Source organism: Amblyraja radiata, chromosome 22 (genome assembly GCF_010909765.2).
Source record: "Amblyraja radiata isolate CabotCenter1 chromosome 22, sAmbRad1.1.pri, whole genome shotgun sequence".
In the NCBI taxonomy this organism is placed as follows: Eukaryota; Metazoa; Chordata; class Chondrichthyes; order Rajiformes; family Rajidae; genus Amblyraja; species Amblyraja radiata.
The window spans coordinates 21,027,378-21,053,824 of NC_045977.1; the positions used below are offsets into that span (position 1 = coordinate 21,027,378).

General features: G+C 46.0%; 2 protein-coding genes across 3 annotated transcripts in view; one reads left to right on the top strand and one right to left on the bottom strand.

Annotated features, from left to right (window-relative positions):
- Positions 1–5,682: 5,682 nt before the first annotated feature.
- Positions 5,683–16,248, bottom strand: bri3 (brain protein I3). Of its 2 annotated transcripts, XM_033040558.1 has the most exons (4): positions 16,067–16,248; positions 15,811–16,034; positions 15,165–15,297; positions 5,683–6,154 (listed from the first exon to the last, which is right to left on the bottom strand). In XM_033040558.1, the coding sequence occupies exons 2-4, from the start codon at positions 15,950–15,952 to the stop codon at positions 6,022–6,024; spliced, it is 408 nt and encodes a 135-aa protein (XP_032896449.1). In that variant the 5' UTR covers positions 15,953–16,034; positions 16,067–16,248; the 3' UTR covers positions 5,683–6,021. The 2 variants fall into 2 exon arrangements, with proteins under 2 accessions (XP_032896449.1, XP_032896448.1); XM_033040557.1 differs by having other exon boundaries at positions 15,811–16,248.
- A 6,952-nt stretch (positions 16,249–23,200) lies between these two features.
- tecpr1 (tectonin beta-propeller repeat containing 1) overlaps positions 23,201–26,447 on the top strand; it is a 64,624-nt gene continuing 61,377 nt past the window's right edge. The window contains exon 1 of the mRNA XM_033040559.1: positions 23,201–23,323. The gene's annotated coding sequence lies outside the window, so the exon portion shown is untranslated. The remainder of the gene's footprint in view (positions 23,324–26,447) is intronic.

Genomic DNA, 26,447 nt, shown 5'->3' on the forward strand with positions numbered 1-26,447 from the left:
AATGTGAATGCAATTCTTTTGGGTTGGTGTGTTTATAGACACTTAAATCTGCATATACATTTGATTTAATCTTTTAGAACAATGTCAATGTGGTTGGCTCATATTCCTAATATTTTTGATTAAATCTGATTTAATATTGGATGGTGCAGTATAGGCATATTTACAACCAAAAATCTTGTGCAACATCACCATCCAGACTACTCGAGGAAACCAGTCCTTTGAAGGAAGAAAGTAAGTTTCTTAACACTATTACTTGCTGCCTCTAGACAATGTTTTCTAAAGGTGCAATGCTCTAATGAGCAGAACTGACTGCTATGTTTGAAACAATATGAAAAGAAATAAAGGAGGCACAATACACCAGAATCTTGAGCAAAACAAAGTGCTGGAGCAACTCCAACTGTTTAAAGAAATGTCAACCTGTTTTTGCAGTGGAGGGGAGATGCTACAGATCAGGAAAATTAGACGAGTGTCTTAGATGAGTACTGCAAGCTCTGTGCTGCACATTTCTAAAAGCTCTAGAACAGAAATGATGATGTGGGTACACCTTTAAGCACTGAGGAATAAACCTTATATGGTCAGGGTGGAAAACCAAGTCCGGTTATTTCCATGTTTTACAATGGGTGGGTGAGGTTAACATTGACTGTAAGCTAATAGAGTGAAAACTTTCTTTCAAAAGGTATTCTGATGTTTTAGGAGACTGACAGATATAATTAGAAGTGTCTCGTTCTGTTGGCTGTAACTCCATAACTGGCATTGACAATACTCAGCTAATTTGTTTTTAAATGGAACACAGATGATTCTTTCATTTCCTTCCCTGTCGTGATGGTATTATCTATTCCGCACAATGATCTATTGACCACACTTCCTTTGAGGATGCAGAAATGCTTGAACACGAGTCCACCTGCCTGAGATGATCTCTGTTACAGCAGAAGAATTAAATCTGAAATACCATGACCTAAAATTCTGTTTTGGGAAGCACTCTGACAATTATGTTCTGATGCAAAGTTATTGTATGAATTAAAATGGTGTCAAACTGAAGAATGTATTGTAAATGTAGCCATGAAGTGCAAAAATCTGTATCAATACAAACCAGTTTATTTTGAATAAAACTAATTTTAAAAGAGTATACTGTACTGAAGTGCATTTGGGACATTGGACATCAGCAGTTTGATTGCCCCCACCTCACCCTGTTTCAGTGCATTCATCAGCTCCTGCTTAATCTGCAGCAGTGTATCAGGCGCAGCAACCGAGATGTGGGTTCTTACTGTGCTCTCTGGTTCACAATCTCCAAAGTTAGGCCACTCAGGATTAAAATTGGAGCTTATGGGGGGGTCCAAAAAGTTATATCGTGCTCTAATTTTGTTTTTTATTAAATGCTTTAATTTTGTCATTTATAAGTTGCAAAGCCAAAATTAAATATTTTGAAAACAAATCAATGACAGAATTATCAATTCATTTATCATATTACCTTATATGGGCACAAATGGCATAGCGCTAGAGTTGCTAACTGTATGGGTGCTGACTGATGGAGTTTTTAAAGTTCTCCCTGTGACTGTGGGCTTCTCGGGTGCTCCAGATTCTTCCCACATTCCAAAGAAATGTAGGTTTGTAGGTTAAATGGCTTCTGTAAATTGTCCCTGGTGATTGCTGGTTGTTGGGGACTCAGTGTGGAAACTGACCCTTTGGCCCACCATCACTAAACTAGACCAAGTCCACATACAGTGCCCTCCATAATGTTGGGGACAAAGACCCATCATTTATTTATTTGCTTCTGTACTCCACAATTTGAGATTTGTAATAGAAAAAAAAAATCACATGTGGTTAAAGTGCACATTGTCAGGTTTTAAACATTTGGGTTTCATCATGTAGAAATTACAGCTGTGTTTATACATAGTCCCCCATTTCAGGGCACCATGTTTGGCACACATGCCACCACTGGTGTGTTTAATTGCCTCCTTATACTGCCACATATAAGAGAGATCTCAGCACCCAGTCTTTCCATCATCTTTGGAAACTTTTATTGTCGTTTATTAGCATGAGGACCAAAGTTGTGCCAATGAAAGTCAAATAAGCCATTATGAGACTGAGAAACAAGAATAACATTGTTAGAGACATCAGCCAAACCTTAGGCTCACCGAAATTAACTGTTTGGAACATCATTAAGAAAGAGAGCACTGGTGAGCTTACTAATTGCAAAGGGACTGGCAGGCCAAGGAAGACCTCCACAGCTGATGACAGAAGAATTATCTCTAGAATAAAGAAAAATCCCCAAACACCTGTCCGACAGATCAGAAACACTCCTCAGGAGTCAGGTGTCAATGACCACTGTCCACAGAAGACTTCATGAACAGAAATACAGAGGTTACACGGCAAGATGCAAACCACTGGTTAGCCACAAAAAGGGATGGCCAGGTTAGTTTGCCAAGAATCAGAATCACACTTTATTCGCCAAGTATGTTTTGCAACTTACGAGGAATATCATTGGCCAGGTCAGTCATACAATTAAAAGTAACAGATCACTTCAAAAACACATTTTAACATGAACATCCACCACAGTGACTCCCACACGTTCCTCACTGTGATGGAAGGCGAAATAAAGTACTTAAAAGAGCAGCCAGTTCTGGAAAAAGGTCTTGTTGGCAGATGAGACGAAGAATAACTATTATCAGAGTGATGATGGCAAGAGCAAAGTATGGAGGAGAGAAGGAACTGCCCAAGATCCAAAGCACACCACCTCATCTGTGAAACAGTGGTGGGGGTATTTTGGCCTGGGCATGTATGGCTGCTGAAGGTACTGGCTCACTTATCTTCATTGATGATACAACTGCTGATGGTGGTAGCATAATGAATTCTGAAGTGTATAGACACATCCTATCTGCTCAAGTTCAAACAAATGCCTCAAAACATTGGTTGGCGGTTCTTTCAACAGCAAGACAATGATCGCAAACATACTGCTAAAGCAACAAAGGAGTTTTTCAAAGCTAAAAAACGGTCAATTCTTGAGTGGCCAAGTCAATCACCCGATCTGAACCCAATTGAGCATGCCTTTTATATGCTGACGAGAAAACTGAAGGGGACTAGCCCCCAAAACAAGCATAAGTTGAAAACTGAAGGGGACTAGCCCCCAAAACAAGCATAAGTTAAAGATGGCTGCAATACAGGCCTGGCAGAGCATCACCAGAGAAGACACCCAGCAACTGGTGATGCCATGAATCGCAGACTTCAAGCAGTCATTGCATGCAAAGGATATGCAACAAAATACTAAACAGGACTACTTTCATTTACATGACATTGCTGTGTCCCAAACATTATGGTGTCCTGAAATGGGGGGGGGGGGGGGGGACAATGTATAAACACTGCTGTAATTTCTACATGGTGAAATCAAAATGTACAAATTGCCTTTTTTTTTTTTTAATCTGACAATGTGCACTTCAACTACATGTGATTTTTTTCTATTATAAATCTCAAATTGTGGAGTACAGAGGCAAATAAATAAACGATGGGTCTTTATCCCAAACATTATGGAGGGCATTGTATGTGATCAGTTTTCAGTCACGGATGAAAAAAGATTTGGAGCCACTGCCCCGGAGTAACCAGCATTGTATTGTTTCAGAAGAAAAAGGTATCATTGCCTGATTGAGTTTATCAATGATTCCAATCTGTGCAAAGCAACAATTTGTCCACTTTATCTATCAATAGTATGTAAATTCCATTACCAATACTTTCTCCCTGTATTTTATCAATAATGAATTTAGTCTATGTAATGTTATCAATGGCATGGTTGTGGGCCCTTCCCACCTAGTTTATAGCTGTAGCATGTAAACAGGCCATTCAGTCCACTGTCTATCATGCGGACCATCAATCATCCATACCTGCTCTCATCCTCTCCACACACTCTGGGCACAGTTCTGGAAAAGTTTGGAGAAGGAACTGCCCAAGATCCAAAGCATACCCACCTCATCTGCGAAACACGGTGGTGGGGGTGTTATGGCCTGGGCATGTAACCAGCTAATTTGCACCTCTTGTGGGCGTGGGAAGAGACCAGAGCACCCGGTGGAAACCCACATGGTCACAGGGAGAATATACCAACTTCACACAGGCAGCACCCAATGCCAGGATCAGGATCGAATCCAGGTCTCCGATGCTGTGAGGCAGCAGCACCACCAGCTGCCCCACTGTGCCACCCCTGACAAAGGGTCACTGATCCCAGAATATTGACAATCTCCCTTTCCATTGACGTTGCCTGACATTTCCCAAAACTTTCTGCCGATTCTGCAGTTTCTGTTCCCAAACTCAGGTTCACGTCCATTTTAGGCTTGCACAACTGTTTCTTTCACTACCAGGGCAGGACACTGAACTCTGAGCTGGGAACCGTATTCGATGACCTTGATCTGTATAGATCCTCATTGGCCTCAACCCTAATCATTAATTGTCAAACACCTCTATCGAGCCAGAAGTAAAAGCTCAATGTTCTCCTGAACCGTTGTCCATATTGAAAGTTTTCTTCCTCTGACAGTTCTGTGGGACTCTCTCCCCCCCCCTCTCTCTCTCTCTCTCTCTGCTTTCCAGTTCCTCAATCACATTATATCCCAGTTAAAATCCCCAACCTAAAATTTTGTCTGTGCAGTCCCACCAAGATGCTGCCTGACCAACTGCATTCCTTCAGCACTTGGTCTTTGTATGCTGGTTGTACAATTCAGTCCAAATTAACAAATCCAATGCCAATTAAATTATTGGAAAATTTACATAGCTGCATAACAACATTTGTAGTTAAAGAACCACAGGGTTGGACATTCAGAATGCATACAAACCAGAGTAACTGGTGAATTATAATTGTAGGTAATTTGACACTTTCCCCACGCTTTCATTCACAGATCATGTGCAGTGGAATTCAATCCATACCTGTATTTCCATCAAGCCAAGATTTTCCTGTTTTGATTTTAGTCAAGGCTTGTCCTTGACACTGTACCTTAAAATATGTTCCTATCCCAGCAAGGCCATCATACAGCACCAGAGACCCAGGTTTGATTCTGACCACGGGTGCTGTCTGTATGGAGTTTGCATGTTCTCCCTGTGACCGCGTGTTTTTTCTCCAGGTGCTCTGGTTTCCTCCCACACGTCAAAGATGTTCAGGACTGTAAGTTAATTGGCTTTGGTAAAATTGGAAATTGTCCCTCGTGGGTGATCGTGATCGGCATGGACACAGTGGGCCGAAGGGCCTGTATCTCTGATCATTGGTGGTTATCAAGTATCACACACACGTCTTGCCCCAATTGTCAAGGATGATGATGCACCTGGAATACCTTGTATAACTCACAACACTAACCTTCAACAAGTTTATTCCTTCCCCAGATGCTGCCTGACCTGCTGAGTTCATAAGACATAGGAGCAGAATTAGGCATTCAGCCCATCGAGTCTGTTCCACCCTTCGATCATGGCGGATCTATTTTTCCTCTCCACCCCATTCTCCTGCCTTCGCCCCGTAACCTTTGACGCCCTTACTAATCAAGACCCTATCGATCACCGCTTTAAAAATATCCATTGACATGGCCTCCACCTCCATCTGTAGCCGCAGATTCACCACCCTGTTACTCCGGCACTTTGCGCTTCATATCAATTTCTACAACTTGGACTTAAAAGATCAGAGGTTGCGTACTTCCAATGCATTAGAAACATTTCCTCTCAGTGGCAAGATATTTTAATTATTTGACAAGTAGCTGCTCAATAAAAATCAGTAATACAAGGATGCAAATTTAATTGTAGCATTTTCAGTTGCAAACATGGAACCAGTCAAGTGCAGAGCCAGTTTTGTTGTGCCCTTAAATTTTAACATTCAAAACCTAAAATTACTTTTGTAGTTATTCAGACATTTCAATTGTCATGCTGCATGAAAGATCACCTCAATTTCTATCAAACTAAATAGTACAGAATGAAGACCATTCATTCATGGTAATTTATACACAATTGGGGAGAATTTACAATTAAAAAAATTTGGCCACAGCTCGCCTGTTCACCTATCCTTCAACCAAAACTAGCCCCACAATTCGGGCACCTCCGCTGTCGCAGTGCTAAGCAGAACAGGATCCCAATGGGGAAGAACAATATTGCACACAGCACGCCAAGGCAAGTGAAATCATCTTCCAGAACACCAACTCTGAAACAAAAAAGAGAATGTTAGAAATGCAACTTTATTGTATAGCTGAGAGAGCAATACAGCACAGAAACAGGCCAATGTCCATGCCAAACAAAATGCCCCATCTAAGCTAGTCCCATTTACCTGCATGTCAGGGGCTATGGGGAGAAGCCAAGAGGGTGGGATTGAGAGGGAAAGATAGATCAGCCATGGTTAAATGGCAGAGTAGACTTGATGGGCTTATCCCTCTAAACCCCTCCTATCCATGTATCTGTCCAAGTGTTATTGCACCCGTCTCAACCACCTCCTCTGGCAGCTTGTTCCACATACCCATCACCATCCGAGTGAAAAACCAATTACCCCTCAGATCCCTTTAAATTTTTCCCCTCACCTTTAACCTATCGCCTCTAGCACCCGATATCCCCTACCCTGGGGAAAAAAGACTGCATTCACCCTATCAATTCCCCTCTAATTTTGTACAACTCTATAACATCACCCCTAAGCTGCCTGCACTCCCAGGAATCAAGTCCTAGCCAACCCAACCTCTCCCTATAATCAAGTCGAGTCCTGGCAAAACATCGTAAATTGTCGTAAAACTGGTAGTTTTTACTGGTGTGTAGAAAGGAACTGCAGATGATGGTTTATACCGAAGATAGATGCAAAGTGCTGGAGTAACTCAACAGGTCAGGCAACATCTCTGGAGAGAAAGGATGTTGTGATGGGCAATTAGATCAAAGTAGACCAGTGTGTTTACTGATGTTCGTCGGTAGGAAAATTCACACCAAAAAAACCACGATGCCTCCAGTGTTGTGATAAACAGCATCAAAAGCACAAGAGACTAAAGAACATTTACTAAAAGCACAGAGAGAGAGAGAGAGAGAGAGTGAGAGAGAGAGAGATAAACTATTTCAGGTGTTCATAGGAATGAACATTTGCACGTATGTCCAACTTTTTAATTTAATAATACTAGATCATTAGAATACTAGCTCACTCCATATGTTAGGGTGCCAATTGGTTGGGTCTTTGTAACCATGGGGACTAGCAGTCCATCTACATAGAGCATCTGCCTGCAAAGATGCTGCTTAACCAGCTGAGTTCTACCAGCATTCAACAGAATCCAGCATCTGCAGTGTCTTGTGTCTCTAAAGGTAGGTTAAAAGAAAGATGTTGTCAAGCTGGAAAAGGTGCAGAGAAGATATACGAGGATATTGCCAGGACTCGAGGGCCTGAGCTATAGGGAGAGGTTGAACAGGCTAGGACTTTATTCCTCAGAGGGCAGGGGAATGAGGGGTGATCTTGTAGAGATATACAAAATCATGAGAGGAATAGATTAGGGCACTGTCAGATTCACCTCCACCCCATTGTGGACAATGGAACTGGTGCGCTACAATGCCGAGAACTATATTCTACACGGCACTAATTGGAAAATTGCCAATATTACCCCGCTGCACAAAAAGGGAGCAAGGCAGAACAGTGGGAACAATAGGCCGGCTAGTCTGACACCAGCGGTTGGTAAGATTTTAGAATCCATTATAAAGGATGAGTTTACGGAGTACATAGAAGCTTACAATAAGTCAGCATGGCTGTGGAGGGGAGGTCTTGCTTGACAAGTTTTCTGGAATTATTTGAAGAAATAAATAGCAGGGCAGACAAAGGAGAGTCGGTTTACTTAGATTTTCAGAAAGCCTTTGATAAGGTGCCGCACATTAGGCTAGTTAGGAAGATGAGAGCCCACAGTGTTAAAGGGCAGATACTGGACGGCAGAAGACAAAGAGTGGCAATAAAGGGGGCTTTTTCTGGTTGGCTGCCAGTGACTAGTGGAGTTCCGTAGGGATCGGTGCTGGGGCCGCAACTCTTCACATTGTATATTAATGATTTGGACGAGGGGGATTGAAGGCTTTGTGGTAAAGTTTGCGGATGATATGAACATAGATTGAGGGGTAGGTAATGTAGAGAAATCAGTGAGGGCCCAGAAGGACCTGGACAGGTTGGGGGAGTGGACAGAAAAGTGACAGATAGAATATAGTGTAGCAAAGTGTGAAGTCATGCATTTTGGTAGTAGGAACAAAGACGTAGACTATTTACTAAATGGGGTGAGAATCCAGAATCCAAAGGGACTTGGGAGTGCTGGTGTAGGATTCACAAAAAGTTAATCTGCAAGTCGAATCTGTAGTAAAGAAAGCAAACTCAAGGCTAGCATTTATTCCAAGAGGACGTATATAAAAACAGGGATGTAATGTTGAGGCTCTATAAGGCGCTGGTAAGGCCGCATTTGAATATTGTGAGCAATTGTGGGCACCATATCTGAGGAAGGATGTGCTGGCTCTGGAAAGAGTCCAGAGGGTCATAAGAATGATCCCAGGAATGAGTAGGTTAACCTATAATGAGCATTTGTCAGCACTGGGCATGTACTTGCTGGAGTTTAGAAGAATGAGGGGGGGGGGGGCCTCATTGAAACATACAAAGTAAAAGGCTTGGATAGAGTGGATGAGGAGAGGATTTTTCCACTTGTGGGAGAGTCTAGAAGTCATAGCCTCAGAATTTAGGAAGAAGATGGAGCAATTTTGTCAGTCAGAGGGTGGCGAATCTGTGGAATCGTTTGCCACAGAAGACTGTAGAGGCTGTCAGTGGATATTTTTAAGGTAGCGATAGATAGATTCTTGATTAGTACACGCGTCAGAGATTATGGGGCGAAGGCAGGAGAATGGGGTTAGGAGGGAGAGATAGATTAGCCATGATTGAATAGAGTAGACGATGGGCCGAAAGGCCTAATTCTATTCCTATTCCTTTATGACCTTATGGAAATCTGTATCTACCCCTTTGCTCTATCTATTGAGATGGCTTGATTGATTAGGAAACATCTAGAGGGGAAATATCAAACTTTCCAGTCAATATTCAGTTTACATGACATAGAGGTTTGCATTTCAGAGGTCGACATGATCTATTTGGGTTTTTCAGTGAGCAACCTTCTCACAATAGCTTCAAATTGAGTCTGAAGGATTCAGAGCAGAAACGTCACCTATTCAAATGCCGTCTGACCTGTTGAGTTACTCCTGCACTTTGTCTATTTTTTTTTTGTTGTAAACCCGCACCTGCAGTTCCTTGACACTTCAAATTGAGTATGTTTTAATGTAGCAAACAGCCTTTGTAAAGCAGGTTAAAGCAATTAAAATGAACACGCTTCTTTTAAATAGTCCAAAAAAACTAGCCAGAGGATTATGAGTGAGACAGAGAGAGACTGAACAACAGAACAGTACAAGGTTCCCATCCTTTCACCCATCCTTTTTCTCCAGAGATGCTTCCTGATGAACTGAGTTACTCCAGCACTGTGTGTCTATCTTTTCTATGTGTGTCTATGAAAAACATTTTTCACACAGAGAGTGGTGAATCTGTGGAATTCTCTGCCACAGAAGGTAGTTGAGGCCAGTTCATTGGCTATATTTAAGAGGGAGTTAGATGTGGCCCCTGTGGCTAAAGGGATCAGGGGGTATGGAGAGAAGGCAGGTTCAGGATACAGAGTTGGATGATCAGCCATGATCATATTGAATGGCGGTGCTGGCTTGAAGGGCCGAATGACCTAATCCTCCACCTATTTTCTATGTTTGGTATAAACCAGCATCTGCAGTTCCTTCCTACAGCACAGGAACAGGCCCTTTAGCCCACAATGGCTGTGCCCAACGCGCTGCCAAGTTAAACTAATCTCCTCTGCCTGCACGTGATCAGCATTCTGCCGTATCATAGATCATGGACAAGCACAAAATTAACAGCCCATCACATGATGTTGAGTTTCAGTTCAAAGCTGCTGGATTTCCAAGAATTCATCAGTCATGAAACCACTCCTACACAAGATAAAGGGGATCATAGGGCAGCCAATCCTTTGCAGAGGGGTGGAGACAAACACAGAGAGGGAGGGACAGGGGAGAAGGTTATTTTCAAAAACATACAATTGCTCTAGGGAGGAAACGAAACAGAGCGCACGATGGCTGCAAGAACTCATGACTGTGAGTCACACACTGGGAATCCAAAAGAGATCAGAATGTCGATTTAATAAACACCATGGGAACAATTGCTGGTGGTAGTCAGAGGTTAATGCAGGATAGGAACGCAGACCAAGCCAGATTTCTGGAGTGCTGCCTGGAATAGAGTGCAGACACAAAGTGCTGGGGTAACTTAGCAGGTCAGGCAGCATCTTTAGTTGTTTTTGTTTAGAGATAGAGCTTGGAAACAGGTTCAGAGTCCACGCCGACCAGTAATCCCCGTACACTAGCACTATCCTACACATTAGGGACAATTTTTACCAAAACCAATTAACCTACAAACCTGAAGTGTGGGAGGAATCCGGAGCACCCGGAGAAAACCCACAGTCAACACCCTACAGACAACACCCACAGTCAGGATCAAACCCAGGTCCTCTGGCGCTGTGAGGCAGCAGCTCTACTGCAGCGCCACCCCTTTCTCTGGAGAAAATGGATGGGTGACGTTTCGCATTAGGACCCTTCCTCAGACTTCGGGCCCAAAACTTCACCCATCATTTTTCTCCCGAGATGCTGCCCGACCCAATGAATTACTCCAGATAATATAATATGTACCCGCATCTTTAGTTCCTTTCTACACTGGATTAGAGGGTATTAACTAATGGGAGAGGTCGGACAAACTTGGATCATTTACTCTGGAACATCGGAGGTTGAGAGGAAATCTGATATAAAGTATATAAACATGAGAGGCATGGATAAGGTAGGCAGTCAGAACTTTGCCTGTCCCCACCTAAGGTGGAAATGTCAAGGCCTAGAAACAAAGCTTTAAGGTGAGGGGTGAGGGGTGGGGGGGGAGTTGAAATGAGATGTGTGATGCAAGTTTATTTTTTCACATAGAGATTAGTGGGTGCCTGGGACACGTTGCCGTGGGTGATGGTGGAGGCAGATACAATGGTGTTTAAAAGACTCTTAGATAGGCACATGGTTATGCAGGAAATGGAAGGGTTTGGATCATGTGCAGGCAGAGATTAGTTTAACTTGGCATCATGCAAGGCAGGAACATTGCAGGGTGAAGGGCCAAGGGTCACATTGAAACCATAAAGCAACAGCCTTCCTACATAAAGGACCTATTTATTCCCACTCAAACAAAAACAGTGGCACAAGGGCGGAACACTGGCGCAGAGATAGAGTTGTTGCCTTACAGCGCCAGAGACCTAGGTTCGATCCTGACTACGGGTGCTGTCTATGGAATTTGCACGTTCTCCGTGTGACCGCAAGGGTTTTCTCCGGGTGTTCCTGTTTCCACTCACACTCCAAATGCCGTGCAGACTTGTAGGTTAATTGGCCTTGGTAAACATTGTAAATTGTCTCTAGTGCGCAGGATAGTGCTAGTGTGCGGGGCAAGCGCTGGTCGGCGTGGTCTAGGTGGGCCGAAGGGCCTGTTTCCACACCATACATCTCTAAAGTCTCTAAAACAAAGTGCTGGAGGAACTCAGCAAGGCACGCAGTATTGGTGGAGGGATTGGTCAAGTGACGTTTCAAGTTGGGAACCTTCTTCAGACTGATTGTAATAGAGGGGCGAGAAAGCTGGAAGAGCGTAGTGGGGCAGGAGAAAGCCTGGCAAGGGATAGTTGGATACAGGTGATGGGGGGGGGGGGGGTTTAATTGGCAGATAGGTGGAGTACGGGTCTGAAGAAACTTTGCCTGACCATTCCCTCCACAGATGCTGACTGACCTGCTCAGTTCCTCCAGCACCTTGTGGTTTACTCAAGATACCAGTATCCTCATATCTTCAGGAGATAAAATGGCATCAAGATAGGAGAGGAGTGCTATGTAAAGGCAGAGTGGTGGATATAGGTGGAAGGCAAAAGGGGACAGGGAACGGGGAGAGTTGGGGAATAATAGGGAAAGGAAGGATTTGGGAATGTGAAACGAGTGTAGGAAGGAGGAGAAAGGAGCAGGGCGATTAGGGGTGTTGGGGATTGTGGGAGATGAACAAAACTTTAAACATTGACCCCCCAACCCATATTTTATATCAAACTTAGAGCTACAGAGACCATCCAGAGCTGAGTTCCTCCAGCACAGTGTCTTTTTATGAGCTGCATCAACTGGCTTACAGAAATAATGTTGTGTTGCAAGCATTGCTTTTCCTTATTCCTGCAAATAACATTAACATTTTATTTTACAAATGCCTCGTTTCCTTTGGCAGAAATTTAGTTTAGTTTATTATTGTCACATGTACAGAGGTACAGTGAAAAGCTTTTTTGTTTCGTGCTATCCAGTCAGCAGAAAGACCGCACATGATTACAATTAAGCTGTAAAGATTCAGGATACAGGGAATAATGTTTAGTGCAAGATAAAGTCCAGTAAAGTGCGATTTAAGATAGTCCGAGGCTGCACAATGAGGTTAGGACTGCTAATTTAGTTTTAGTTTATAGATACCGAGCGTAAACAGACCCTTCAGCCCACCAGGTCTGTGCCGAACAGCGATCACCTCCGTACACTAGCACTATCCCACACACTGGGGCCAAATTACAATTTTTACCAAAACCAATTAACCTACAAACCTGTACGTCTTTGGGGTGTGGGAGGAAACCGGAGCACCCAGAGAAAACGCACACAGTCACAGGGAGAACGTACAAACTCAGTATGGACAGCACCCGTAGTCAGGATCGAATTCGGGTCTCTGGTGCTGTGAAGCAGCAACTCTGCCACCATGCCGCTGTAGTTGGTGATAGGATGTCGTTGCCTGATAGCAGAAATGTGTGAACCAGTTTTAGAACTGATTCTAAATATCCAAGTCATGAATGGATTTTGGCAATGTCCCAACTAAGTGTAGATTAATAGATGTGCACTCCCTCACTTACATTGTTGATGGAAGTGTGGATAAAGCGATTGCGGATCAGATTTAGCAAGATGCTCAAGAACAGATTTGAGATAAGGAGAGATTGGACAAAACTTGGACCGCTCTCTTTGTAATTCAGAGCCCGAGGGGAGACCTGATAGACAAAAGGACACAGTGCTGGAGTAACTCAGCAGGTCAGGCAGCATCTCTGGAAAACATGGAAAGGGGGCACATTTCGGGTCAAGGCCTGATAGAAGTATATAAAATTATGAGAGGCAGAGATAGTCAGAATCTTTTTCACCCCCAGGGCAGATGTGACAGAGGCGAAAGGGCACAGCTTTAATGTGAGAGGGCCATAGTTTAAAGCTGTACTAGGCCTTGCAAGAAAATAGGAATAGGCCACTCGGCCCTCTCCTCAAGCCTGCTCCACCATTGAATATGATCACAGCTGATCTGCCCAAGGTCTCATGTCTTCTGCGCCAATTTTCATAGCCCTCAATTCCCTCACCTTTTAAAATTGTACCTACCTCACCCCCATCCCGCCCCCGGCAATTCAGCCCCCACAACCTTCCAAGATAGAGTTCCAGAAACTCACCCACGCCCCTCTGCGACCAGTTCCTGCAGGCACGCTCAGTTTTAAACAACTGTTCCTAACCTTATAATCAACCTTACGTTTGAGTAATTGAAACAGTTTATTCGTTTCTAATAGTCAGAGTAACGCAGCTTGGAAAGAGGCCCTTCAGCCCAACTTGCCCATCCTGACCAAGATGCTAATCTAAACTAATCCAATTTGCCACATTTGGCCCAAATCCATCTAAACCTTTCCTATCCATGAACTTGTCAGTGTCTTTTAAATAATAATATAGTACCCGTCTCAACTACCTCCTCTGGCAGCTCATTCCATATATGTAGAAGATTTGCCCCCAAGGTTCATGGTATATCTATCCCCCCTCTCCTTAACTTGTGTCCTCTGGCTCTTGATTCCCCTACTCTGGGTAAGAGACGTGCATGCACCCTCTCTATTCCCCTCATGATTTTATACACCTCTCAGATTACCCCCTCAGCCTCTGCTCCATAATATTAAAGTCCTAGCCTGCCCAACCTCCCCCTACATAATATTAAAGTCCTAGCCTGCCCAACCTCCCCCTACAGCTCAGGCCCACAAGTCCTGGCAACATCCTCATAAATCTACTCTGCACCCTTTCCAGCTTAACCACATCCTTCCTATAGCAAGGTGACCAAAACTGATAACACTTCAAGTACAGCCTCATCAAAGACGTACAAGGTTTACATTAATGTTATTAATTCACAAAGGAATTGTATTTCCTCCAAACTTTTCACTGTAAATTCAACTCCTGAACAAAAGTAGATAGAGATGAAGTGGAATATGGCTTGCTTGCTTTGATTATTCGAGGCATTGAGTACAAGAGTTAATAAGTCCGGAAGTTCATAGAACTTTGGTCGGCCTGTTGTTCAGGTACTGCGCGTTAAGTTTGGGTCTCCCTATTACAGGAACGGTGTGAAGGCTTTGGAAAGGGTGCAGAAGAGGTTTACCAAAATGATGCTGGATTAGAGGGTATTAGCTACAAGAGTGGTTGGACCTACTTGGATTGTTTTCTCTAGAACACCAGAGGTTGAGGGCAGTGCTCAGAAGTATATAAAATTATGAGGCATAAAAAGAGTTGACAGTGAGAATCCTTTTTTTTCCCCGGGATGGAAATATCAATACTGGAATCCATAACTTTAAAGTGAGAGGGGGAAAGTTGAAAGGAGACGTGCAAGGCGGTGAATGTCTGGAATGTGCTGACAACAGTGGGGGTGGAGGCAGATGTGACATTTAAGAGGCTTTTAGATAGGCACATGGACACGCAGGAATGGGGGGGGGGGGGGGGGGGGGGGGGGGTGGATTGGACTATATTTAATCAGACTTTACCTTGTACTAAACGTTATTCCCCTTATCATGCACCTGTACACTGTGGACAGCTCAATTGTAATCGCATGTCGTCTTTCCACTGACTGGATAGCACGCAACAAAAGCTTTTCACTGTACCTTGGCACACGTGACAATACATTAAACTAGACAGTTAAGAATTGGTCCTGGTATTATGCTCAGCATAGATAGTGGGGCAAAGGGCCTGTTCGTGTGCTGCACTGTTCTACACTCTAACTTAATTTGTCTTCACATCGGTGATCAGAAGAAGAAAAAAATTACCTGCAGGCAGGGCACCCACCCACGACCACAACAGAAGCTGCAGTGGGTTGCTGGATGATGGTGTAGGTGCTCGAGTAGTTAGTCCCAGGACATACAGAGGGCTGAACACTTACCGACACAGGAGGCACATACCCTGCCAAAACAGAGGTGGTATTTTTTTTAAATAGTTAGACACCACGTGCACATACTAACAAAATGCTTGAAGTTACTCCTGTATATCAAGGATAGGAATATTTTTTGCATTGGAAAAATCTAAGAGGATTCATGGAATAATTTAGTGCAAGGCTACAGTTGTTACTGACATTTATAAAAGTGCAAACATTCAAAATCAATTCATATCCACCGCGCCACTTCCAACACTGAGAAGCCACCCAGAATCGTACATTTGGTGCACTTTCCCCAACTCACAGACTGAAAATGTAATAACGCAACTCAAATTTGAATTTCCTCTCTCTTCTTATATCCCTCCCTCCCCTCCGGTTTTCTAACTGTTAATTGAAGCAACACCCATTATATTTCTTCCGGATGAAATGGAGTTTCACCTCCACTTCCCCGCTCTCCGGGGGCCGGGAATTAAAACAAAAGGGCCGTGCAGAGCCGGGGTGGGAGCGGAAGCAACATAGGGGGTGGGGAGTAAAGACCTCACCCGAGGCTGGATACGGGTAGGGAGGAGGTTGCTGTTGGTATCCGGGCGGCGGGATGGTACCGTAGGTCTGACCGTACACGTATCCCGTGGAGCTGGGTACGTAGGCGGGCGGCCTGTCTTGAAGTAGCGGCTTGTTGTCCATCTTTCGTAGGGAGGGGGAATGAGAAAGGCAGAGACGGTGGTGATGGCGGTGGAATTCAACGGAGTTCCTTGCTGTTGCTGCTCTTTCTCCTTGTTCTTCGTTGCTGCTGCTTCTTCTCCGGCGGACGCAGAGCTCCCCCGCCTTGGAGCGAAGAAGGGAGCAGGCACTCTGCTGGGTCGGGGTGGGGGCTGTGGGAGTGGCGGCGGCCCCGGGTTGCTACACCGATTGTTACACTGCGCCCGCGCAGCCACCGGGACTCCCCCCGATCCGATACAAAGTCACAAGATTCAACGTCACGTGACCGGCGGGGCAACCCCTCCCCACGCTTTAAAGGGACCGCCCTCTTCTCCACGCCTTAAAGAGACAGCCTTTCTCCCACCTTAAAGGGACCGCGTCATCCTTACCCGCCTTAAAGCATTTATCCTCCACTCCAACCTTAAAGAGACCGCCCTTCAACCCCACCTTAAAGGTCGAAGTCCCTTTAAGGCAAAAGAGGAGATCATAGGTACACAAAAATGCTGGAGAAACTCAGCGGGTGCAGCAGCATCTATGGAGCGAAGGAAATAGGCGACGTTTCGGGCCGAAACCCTTCTTCAGACTGATAGGGGGGGGGGGAGAAGGAAGGAAAAAGGGAGGAGGAGGAGCCCGAGGGCGGGGGGATGGGAGGAGACAGCTCGAGGGTTAAGGAAGGGGAGGAGACAGCAAGGGCTAGCAAAATTGGGAGAATTCAACGTTCATGCCATCGGGACGCAAGCAACCCAGGCGGAATATGAGGTGCTGTTCCTCCAATTTCCGGTGTTGCTCACTCTGGCAATGGAGGAGACCCAAGACAGAGAGGTCGGATTGGGAATGGGAGAGGGGAGTTGAAGTGCTGAGCCACCGGGAGTTCAGGTAGGTTATTGCGGACTGAGCGGAGGTGTTCGGCGAAACGATCGCCCAACCTCCGCTTAGTCTCCCCGATGGCGAAACGATCGCCCAACCTCCGCTTAGTCTCCCCGATGGCGAAACGATCGCCCAACCTCCGCTTAGTCTCCCCGATGTGAGCAGGTCAGGCATCTGCAGTTCCTTCTTGAACAAAAGAGGAGATCATGTTCCCTTTAAGATGGGAGAAGAGGGTTCCCTTTAAGGCGGGTAAAGGTATGGTCCTTTTAAGGTTTAAGTCCTTTCAGGTGAGGCAGAGGTTCACTTGCACCCCTCTCCAACCTCATCTACTGTGTCCGCTGTTCCAGGTGTCAACTCCTGTACATCGGCGAGGCCAAGCGCAGGCTCGGCGATCGTTTCGCTGAATACCTCCGCTCAGTCCGTCGTAACCTACCTGATCGCCGGGTTGCTCAGCACTTTAACTCCCCCTCCCAATCTGACCTTTCTGCCCAGGGCCTCCTCCATTCTCAGAGTGAGGCCAGTTCAAATTGGAGGAACAGCACCTCATATTTCACTTGGGTAGCTTACACCCCAGCGGTATGAACATTGACTTCTCTAACTTGAAATAGCCCTCTCTCTCCATCCCCTTCTCTGTTCTCCCACCAGTCTTACTGTCTCCCACTACATTCTATCTCTGTCCCGCCCACTCCCCTGACATCAGTCTGAAGAGGGGTCTCGAACCGAAACGCCACCCATTCCTTCGCTCCAGAGATGCTGCCTGTCCCACTGAGTTATTCCAGCATTTTGTGATCTATGGGCCTTTTAAGGTGGGAGAGGAGGCCACTGTCGCTTTATGACAGGAGAGGACAGCGGTCCCTATAAGACGGGAGAGGACAGCGGTCCCTATAAGACAGAAGAGGAAGGCGGTCCCTTTAAGGCAGGAGAAGAGGAGGGCAGTCCCTTTAACTGAGCAGGTCAGGCACCATTGCTGGAGAAGTGGATATGTGACTTTTTAGGTTGGGACCCTAGTATGAGCGAGAGAAATAAAGCTGGAAGAGAGGAGGAGCAGGACAAAGCCCAGTAGGTAATGAGGATAGGTATGGGGTTGGTAGGCGGTTTGATAGACAGATGGGCAAAGGCCAGAGATGAAATGACAGGAGGTGTGAGACAAAATAATTGAAGAGATGCGAATTGTGAAGCTGGAGGAAGGAATAGTCTCAGAAGAAGGGTCTCGACCCAAAACGTCACCCATTCCTTCTCCCCAGAGATGCTGTCTATCCCGCTGAGTTACTCCAGCATTTTGTGTCTATCTTAAAAAAAAGTTCAGTATATATATTTTTTTAATTACAAATAAATGGACAATAGTAGTGCAAAGTCAAAAATAATGTCCCCAAATCTATTTAGTTCGGAGCCTATTTGGAGGTTGCAGTGTTTAATAGCCTGATGGTAGTTGAGAAGAGGTTGCTCCGGAACCTAGACGTTACAGTTTTCAGGCTCCTTTACGTTCCTCCCAATGGCAGGAGTGAAATGAGAGCGTGGCCAGAGTGGTGTGGGTCTCTGATGCTGGCTGCCTTTTTGAGGCAGTGACTCCTGTAGATCCCTTCGATGGTGGGGAGTTAGTACCCATGATGGACCGGCCAGTAATCACCACTTTTTGCAATCTTCTTCGTTCGTGGGCATTCGAGTTGCCGAACCAGTCAATATGCTCTCTGCCATACATAATTGAGCATAATGTCATAGGAACAAGTACAGTGAGGTACAGGAACAGTGAAAATCTTGCTTGCAGCAACATCACAGGCTCATAGACTGAACAACACGAGAAAACATAAATTGTACATAAGTTAAACAAAATAGTGGAATGAAAAAGACTGCAAAAAACACAACATTAGTGCAAAAACACAATTAGGAAACAAGTCATTCACTGAACCCCTTACTGAAAACAGCATGTGAAGGGGAGAGAAGAGGAAATACAGAATAAGTAAGTAAGTAGGTTTATTGGTCAAGTATTCACATACAAGAAATTTGCCTTGGTGCTCCGCCTACAAGTAACAACATGACATACAGTGACAGTTACGAATGACTCAGAAAACACTAAACATTAATAATAATAAAACATTAATGATAAAACACCATTGATCAAGCATGTGAATCAACAAAATACCAGATCAAAGGGAGGCAACAGATTTTTGGCTGTTGAGTAGAGCAACTACTTGTGGATAAAAACAGTTTTTATGTCTGGCTGTGGCAGCTTTGACAATCCGGAGTCGCCTTCCAGAGTTTGTGGCCAGGGTGAGAGGGGTCAGAGATGATCAAATAGTTTGTGGCCAGGGTGAGAGGGGTCAGAGATGATCTTGCCCGCTCGCTTCCTGGCCCTTGCAGTGTATAGTTCATCAATGGAGGGAAGGTTGCAGTCAATAACCTTCTCTGCTGATCAGACGATTCGCTGCATCCTCCATGTGTCGTGCTTGGTGGCTGAGCCAAACCAGACCATGATGGAGAAGGTGAGAACAGACTCTACGATGGCCGTGTAGAATTGGACCATCATTGCCTGTGTCAGATTGTGCTTCCTCAGCTGCTGCAGGAAGTACATCCTATGTTGTGCCTTTTCGACTAAAAAACAATTCTGTGAAATAAACATTTTAAAGGCTCCCAGGTTCCAGAGTGCCGCGGCCTAAAGGGGGAGCCGCCGAGTCGAGCCGACCCCTGCTTGTCCCCACAAGACTAGAGTCCGTCTGGGAGGATGGAGCCGGCAACGGCGGTGGATGCGACGAGCGTGGAACGAGGCCGGTAAGAGAGGAGAGAGAACCGGGGTCGGGTCTACCGCACCCTCAAGGTGGGCAGTGGGAGGCTACCCCAGGGATGAAAGGTGGACGAGTGAGGAGAGGGACGTCGGTTCATAGGTCAATCCACACATCCAAGGAAGGCGAGGGCTGGAGGCCCCACAGCAGCCTGGGGCTCGTCTGGAATGGGCTCCGCTCATAACAAATAGAGCGCGGACTGAACTGTAAAGATGCTGCCAAAACATGGCGACTCTTGCATGCAGGGCCAGTAGACTATTTCTGTTTTCTAATTTGCTAATCGGGAATGTGCTTGGGTATGACAATACTCTTCTGGAATGTTAGTGGGAAAATAATTTCACTGTGCCTTTGCATTTTGCACATGTGATAATAATAGCACCATTGAACACTTTCTTGAGCAGCGCCTTATGTAGATAACCTTCTGCCTGCATATCTAGTCACTATTTTATTTTGATGATACAGTGCGGACACAGGCCATTTGGCCCACCAAGTCCGCGCCAACCAGCGATCCCCATACCCTAGCACTATCCTCTACACTAGGGACAATTAAAATTTTTACCAAGCCAATTAACCTACAAACCTGTACGTCTGGAGTGCGGGAGGAACCCGGAGCACTCAGAGAAAACCAACTCGATCACGGGGAGAACATCCAAACTCCGTACAGACAGCACCTGTGGTCAGGATTGAATCCTGGTCTCTGGCGCTGTGAGGCTGCAACCACTGTGGTTTGGTCTTGAACTAATTTCTAGCGGCTACCCACAAAACAGACAGCAGGTGCCTGGCATTTTGTCATTTACTGAACCTCTTACTGGAAACAGCATGAGGACAGGGGGGGAAGAGGAAACTGGGACTAAATACAGAATAAAAACGAATTCTGTTCAAAGAAAGGAAGTGAAATAAACATTTTTTATTCTAGAAATGCAAATCGGGAGCAAGAAAGCTGGAGCTCAGGACAATTCTGTGGCAGAGGCCCTGAATCATTGTGGTCAACACTCATGACTTGGGAGAACTTGTCTCCAGGACTCTGTCTCCCAATCTCACCCTCCATGCCGGTGAGTTGCTGGGGTCTCGTCTCCCGTGCCCTTGGAGGTGCTCTGGGGGTTCTGAGGTCGGTTGCAGGAGGCGCCCTGGGGCACAGAGGTTGAGCGGTGACCGCCTGAGGCGGGTGGACGGCACGTTTGCGGGTTGTGTGTCAGGGTTGATGCGTCGGTGGAGTGAGCCACTGGAGGCCCTGCAGCAGCCTGGGGCTGGATTGGATCGAGCGCTGCTCCAAGAGGCCGAGCGTGCGGATCAGATGCGGCCTGCGACGGCACAGAGCAATGGTGGAGGACACCGACGGCATCGCCTGGCCAAGCCGTCCTCTGCAACACCGACCCATTGCCGTCGCCAGGATAACAGGCCTTTATGGTCAAGTTTAAGACTCTACATTTTTAACAACTCTGAATTTTAAGCGTACAAGATGGCGACGGAAACGTGGCGACTCTTGTGTACTTATTCAGTGTAATCTATTATTACACTCTTGTACTTAAAGTATGATCGTACCCATGTATAGTAAGATTGTGACTGAACCAAATGCAAAGAAGGAATTTCACTGTATCAAGAAACATGTGACAATAAAGTACCGTTGAACATATTCAGGCTGGTTACTTTCAGACAGGACATGCTGGCATTGCTAATTCCCAACTTGGTCCCCTTCATAAGACAGAATTATAGGCCGGTGAGCCTCATCGGTAATAGGAAATCCAAGGGTGAGACAGATAAGATAGTGATGTTTAAGAGGCTTTTAGACAGGGTATGGAGGGTTCTGGATCTTGTGCAGGCATCATGTTTGGCACAGACATTGTGCGCCGAAGGGCGTTCCTGTGCTGTACTGTTCTATGTCCTACCAAGCCAGATGGATATCAACTTGGAATCAGAATTGTCACCTCCTACTCTGCTGCCAACTGCTGCTTTCAAATGTGGTCACATTGAGCTTGCAAATATCTCTACTGGCAAGCAAATATATTAACAGAATCTTTTAAAATACTGTAAAAAAACCAGACAGCTATCTTGAAGCAAAAGGACAAAAAGTGCTGGAGTAACTCAGCGGGTCAGGCGGACATGGATAGTTGGCACAGTGGCACAGCAATAGGTTTGCTACCTTACAGCGCCAGAGACCCACATTCAATCCTAACCATGGGTGCTGTCTGTACAGAGTTCATAATTCTCCGTGTGACCACATGGGTTTTCTCCGGATGCTCCGGTTTCCGCCCACATTCCAAAGACATGTGAGTTTGTAGGTTAATTGGCTTTTCTAAATTGTGTAGTATAGAATTAGCAGACGGGCGTATGTTAAACTGGCGGCTATCTGTAAGCAAAAGGACACAAAGTGCTGGAGTAATTAAGGGTAATTAATAGTTGGCATGAACTTGGTGGACTGATGAGTCTGTTTCCATATCGTGTCTCCAAACTAACCTAATATCTGTCATCCTATGATCTCACAACAACCCAACATTCCAACAACCCAACGGTCTAACAGTTCTGGACACAAAGTGGAGGTCGGTGTTGCCTTGTGGGCATGAGAGGGCCCACCAGTGGGGGTCCCTCTATGCAGGGATTCTCCGCCTCTACATTGGGGACCTCGGGTGGAGGGTACTGCACCAAGGCGTCATGTGCAACCTGTTTCTCTCGCGGTTCACAGACTCGCCAGCCGCCTGCCACTTGTGCGGGCTGAGAGAGTCTATTCCATGTGTATATGGAGTGCGTGAGGTTGCAGCCCCTGTTCCAACATCTAAAGGGGCTGCCCCTTGCCTTCTGGCTGAACTTCACACCCACCATCCTCATCTTTGGACACGCTGTGGGGTGGAAAGTATCCTCAATAACGATGGGGAAATAGTTATTTAATATTCAGAATTTAAGAATGTTTGTTTTACTTTGTATCATGGTGGTGGGTTTGTTTGTATTGTTTTGTACTGTACATATCATTTTTGTAAATACTTGATTAAAAAAATGGTCCAACAACCCAACAGTCCAACAACCCACCAGTCCATTCAGGCCAAACATCCCTAAAACCCCAGTACCCATGACTGCTCCATGAGCCCCCAACAGCCCTAAAACCCCAGTAGCTATGGCAGCTCCAGTTTCCACGGCAGTTCCAGTAGGCACGACAGTTCCAGTAGGCACGGCAGTTCCAGTGGGCACGGCAGTTCCAGTGGGCACGGCAGTTCCAGTAGGCATGGCAGTTCCAGTAGGCATGGCAGTTCCAGTGGGCATGGCAGTTCCAGTAGGCATGGCAGTTCCAGTAGGCACAACAGTTCCAGTAGGCACGGCAGTTCCAGTAGGCACGGCAGCTCCAGTAGGCACGGCAGTTCCAGTGGGCACGGCAGTTCCAGTGGGCACGGCAGTTCCAGTGGGCACGGCAGTTCCAGTGGGCATGGCAGTTCCAGTGGCCCCAACACCAGGCACCTACCTTCCTGCACCCTCAGCTGTCAAGGACAGGCCCCGCCCCCCCCCGTATCTGCATATGACGCAGTGCGTCACGACGCCAGCCTGACGGACGGGTCGCCGGCCAATCAAGCGCGGGAAGCGACCAATGGCGTGTCAGGGGGCGGGGCTTCCACGGAGCATCGGCTGTTGTCAGCAAAGAAGGTTCCGGAAGCCGCGTCCGGCTTGGATGGTGGATGTTGATCGGGTCGGTGCGGCGAGGAGCTGGGCGGCTGTCGCGGAGCTGGCGGTAATGTACTGGGAGCGGTTTGCAGATGTTAGCTCCGTCACTTTACTCTGACATTATTAGCAGCGTTGTAGTTGACGATTTGGCGACGGTCCCTTACACCTGTCGGCAATGGTTTAGAGACGGTCCCTGTGGCGATGGTTTGGAGACAGCCTCCTGATGCGGGTAATAGTTTAGACACGGTCCCTTAAACATGTGGCCTGGTTTAGAGACAGTTCCTCCAGGTATGGGCACTGGTTTACAGACGGTCCCTTTAAATGTGGACACTGACTGGTTTAGAGATGGTCTCTGCAGGTGTGGGCACTGACTGAAAGACGGTCCTTCCAAGAAGGGTTACGACCCGAAACGTTTCCTATTTCCTTCGCTCCATAGATGCTGTCTCACCCGCTGAGTTTCTCCAGCATTTCTGTCTACCTTCAAAGTATGGGACTCATTTAGAGACAGCCTCTTTAACTGTGGGTACTAACTCATTTCGAGATGTCCTTATTATACCTTGACTGGTTTGGAGGGTCCTTCTAGGAGTGGCCGCTGGTTTAGAGACAGTCCCTTTTACTGTGGGTAGTGACTGGTTTAGAGACAGTACCTGCTGGTGAGGGCGCAGATTTAGAGACATTCCCCAGGAGGGCACTGGCTGGTTCAGATATGCCCCTCTTAACTGTGGGCATTGACGGGTTTATAGTGTCTCTCAAGTCAAGTCAAGAGAGTTTATTGTCATGTGTCCCAGATAGGAGAATGAAATTCTTGCTTGTTGCAGCACAACAGAATATTGTAGGCATAAATACAGAACAGATCAGTGTGTCTATGTACCATAGCCCATATAGATACACATAAATAAACAGATAAAGTGCAATAGGCTGTTATAGTTCAGAGTGTGTTTGATGTTGTATTTAGTAGCCTGATGGCTGTGGGGAAGAAGCTGTTCCTGATTTCAGGCTCCTGTACCTTCTACCTGATGGCAACGGAGCGATGAGTGTGTGGCCATGATGGTGTGGGTCTTTGATGATGTTGGCAGCCTTTTTGAGGCAGCAACTGCGATAGATCCCTTCGATGGTGGGGAGGTCAGAGCCAATGATGGACTGGGCAGTGGTCACAATTTTCTGCATTCTTTTCCGCTCCTGGACGTTCAAGTTGCCGAACCAAGCCACAATGCAACCAGTCAGTATGTTCTCTACTGTTCACCTGTAGAAGTTCGAGAGAGTCCTACTTGACATACCGACTCTCCGTAATCTTCTCAGGAAGTAGAGGCGCTGATATGCTTTCTTTATAATTACATCAGTGTGCTGGGACCAGGAAAGATCTGGGTGTGGGCACTGATTTAGAGATGGTCCCTCCCATTGTGGGCCCTAACTGGTTTTTAAAATTGTGCCTTTTGTGTATGTGAATCCATGAGGGGGAAAGCACAGAATCTTTTACCCACAGTTGGAGAATCAAGAACCATAGGACATGGGTTTTAGGTGAGTGGGGCAAGATATAACAGGAACCTGAGGGTCAATGTTTTCAGACAGAGGGTGGTGGCAACATTGAATGAGTTGCCAGAATAAGTAGTTGAGGCAGGTACTCTATCAGCATTTGGATAGGTAATTGGATAGGAAAGGTTTAGAGGGATACGGGCCAAATGTGGGCAAATGGGACTTGCTTAGATGGGATATCTTGGTCGGAATGGAGAAGTTGGGGGCAAAGGGCCTGTTTCCATGCTGTAAAACAGTGATTTGGAGACAGTTTCTTTAAGTAGGGGTATCGATTTTGGAGTTATTCCCTCCAAGTAGATATTTTGATTTAGAGAGGGTTCCCTTAAGAATGTGCTGGGAGTTTTTTCTGATATGGAAGATATAACTATAGTACATAAAGATAAAAGAGGTAGGATATTTAGGAGGGTTCTAAGGGGGTCCTTCTTTACCTGGGGGGCTAGAGAGAGTGATAAAAGCAGTGTTTAAGAAGGAACTGCAGATGCTGGAAAAATCAAAAGTAGATAAAAATGCTCTTTGGCAACTGGCCCGACCAATTTTCCATCCCCTTCACTGCTCAGTTCGCAATAACCAACCTGATCTCCCGGTGGCTCAACACTTCAACTCCCCGAATCCGACCTTTCTGTCCTGGGCCTTCTCCATGGCCAGAGTGAGTCCCACCGTAAATTGGAGGAGCAACACCTCATATTTTGCTTTGGTTGTTTACACCCCAGCGGTATGAACATTAACTTCTCCAATTTCAGGTAGTCCTTGCTTTCTCCCTCCCCTTCCCAGCTCTCCCGCAGCTCACTGTCTCTGCATCTTTCTTTCTTTTTCCTGCCCCCACCCCCACATCAGTCTGAAGAAGTGTCCCGACCTAGATGCTGCCTCACCCACTGAATTTCTCCAGCATTTTTATCTACCTGTGATAAAAGCAGAATCACTGAGAGTATTTAAGAAGCCTCTACATGAGGACTTGATTCACCTGGGCCAAGTGCTGGGAGGTGGTGTTGATACAGATGGGTGCCCACTGGTCGGCATGTATGTGGTGGGCCAAATGGCCTGCTCCCATGCTGTAAAAAAAGTAGGCATTAACCTATTTGGAAATGATTCCTCCAAGTCTTTGTGCTGTTAATCTCTCCCCATATTACGCCATGTTAGGTAATTGAGCAATGCAGAGCCATTGAGGATCTTAAGCGTGTAAACTGACCTCTAATGGATTTATAAATGGAACCTCCTGTAGCGGGCTCTGACCTAGTTAAAGTCTGCGAACTAAAGATCATCTTGAAATCACTTATTTATAGATAGTAGATTACTGCCCTTTTAGGACAGACAGCATGAGGACGCATTTTGATTTAGAAATAGGTGCCCCGAGAATGAGGGGCACACCATTTAAGAATGGGCACCAAATGGTTGACCCCCATTTTCCAGCCACACCCCAAGAATAGTATAGCCTGTAATATCCCACTCTCCTGCCCCTGTAATACCTCATAATGGTAGTGAACAATCTTGTTCCCAAGTATAGGATATGACTGATGAAGCCTTCGGCCCACCGAGTCCGTGCCGACCATTGATCACCCATTCACACTAGTCCAACATTATCCCACTTTCTCATCTATTGTTCCGCTTTTGGTACATATGACAATTCTGTAAGCTAGCCAAGCGGAATACGAGGTGCTGTT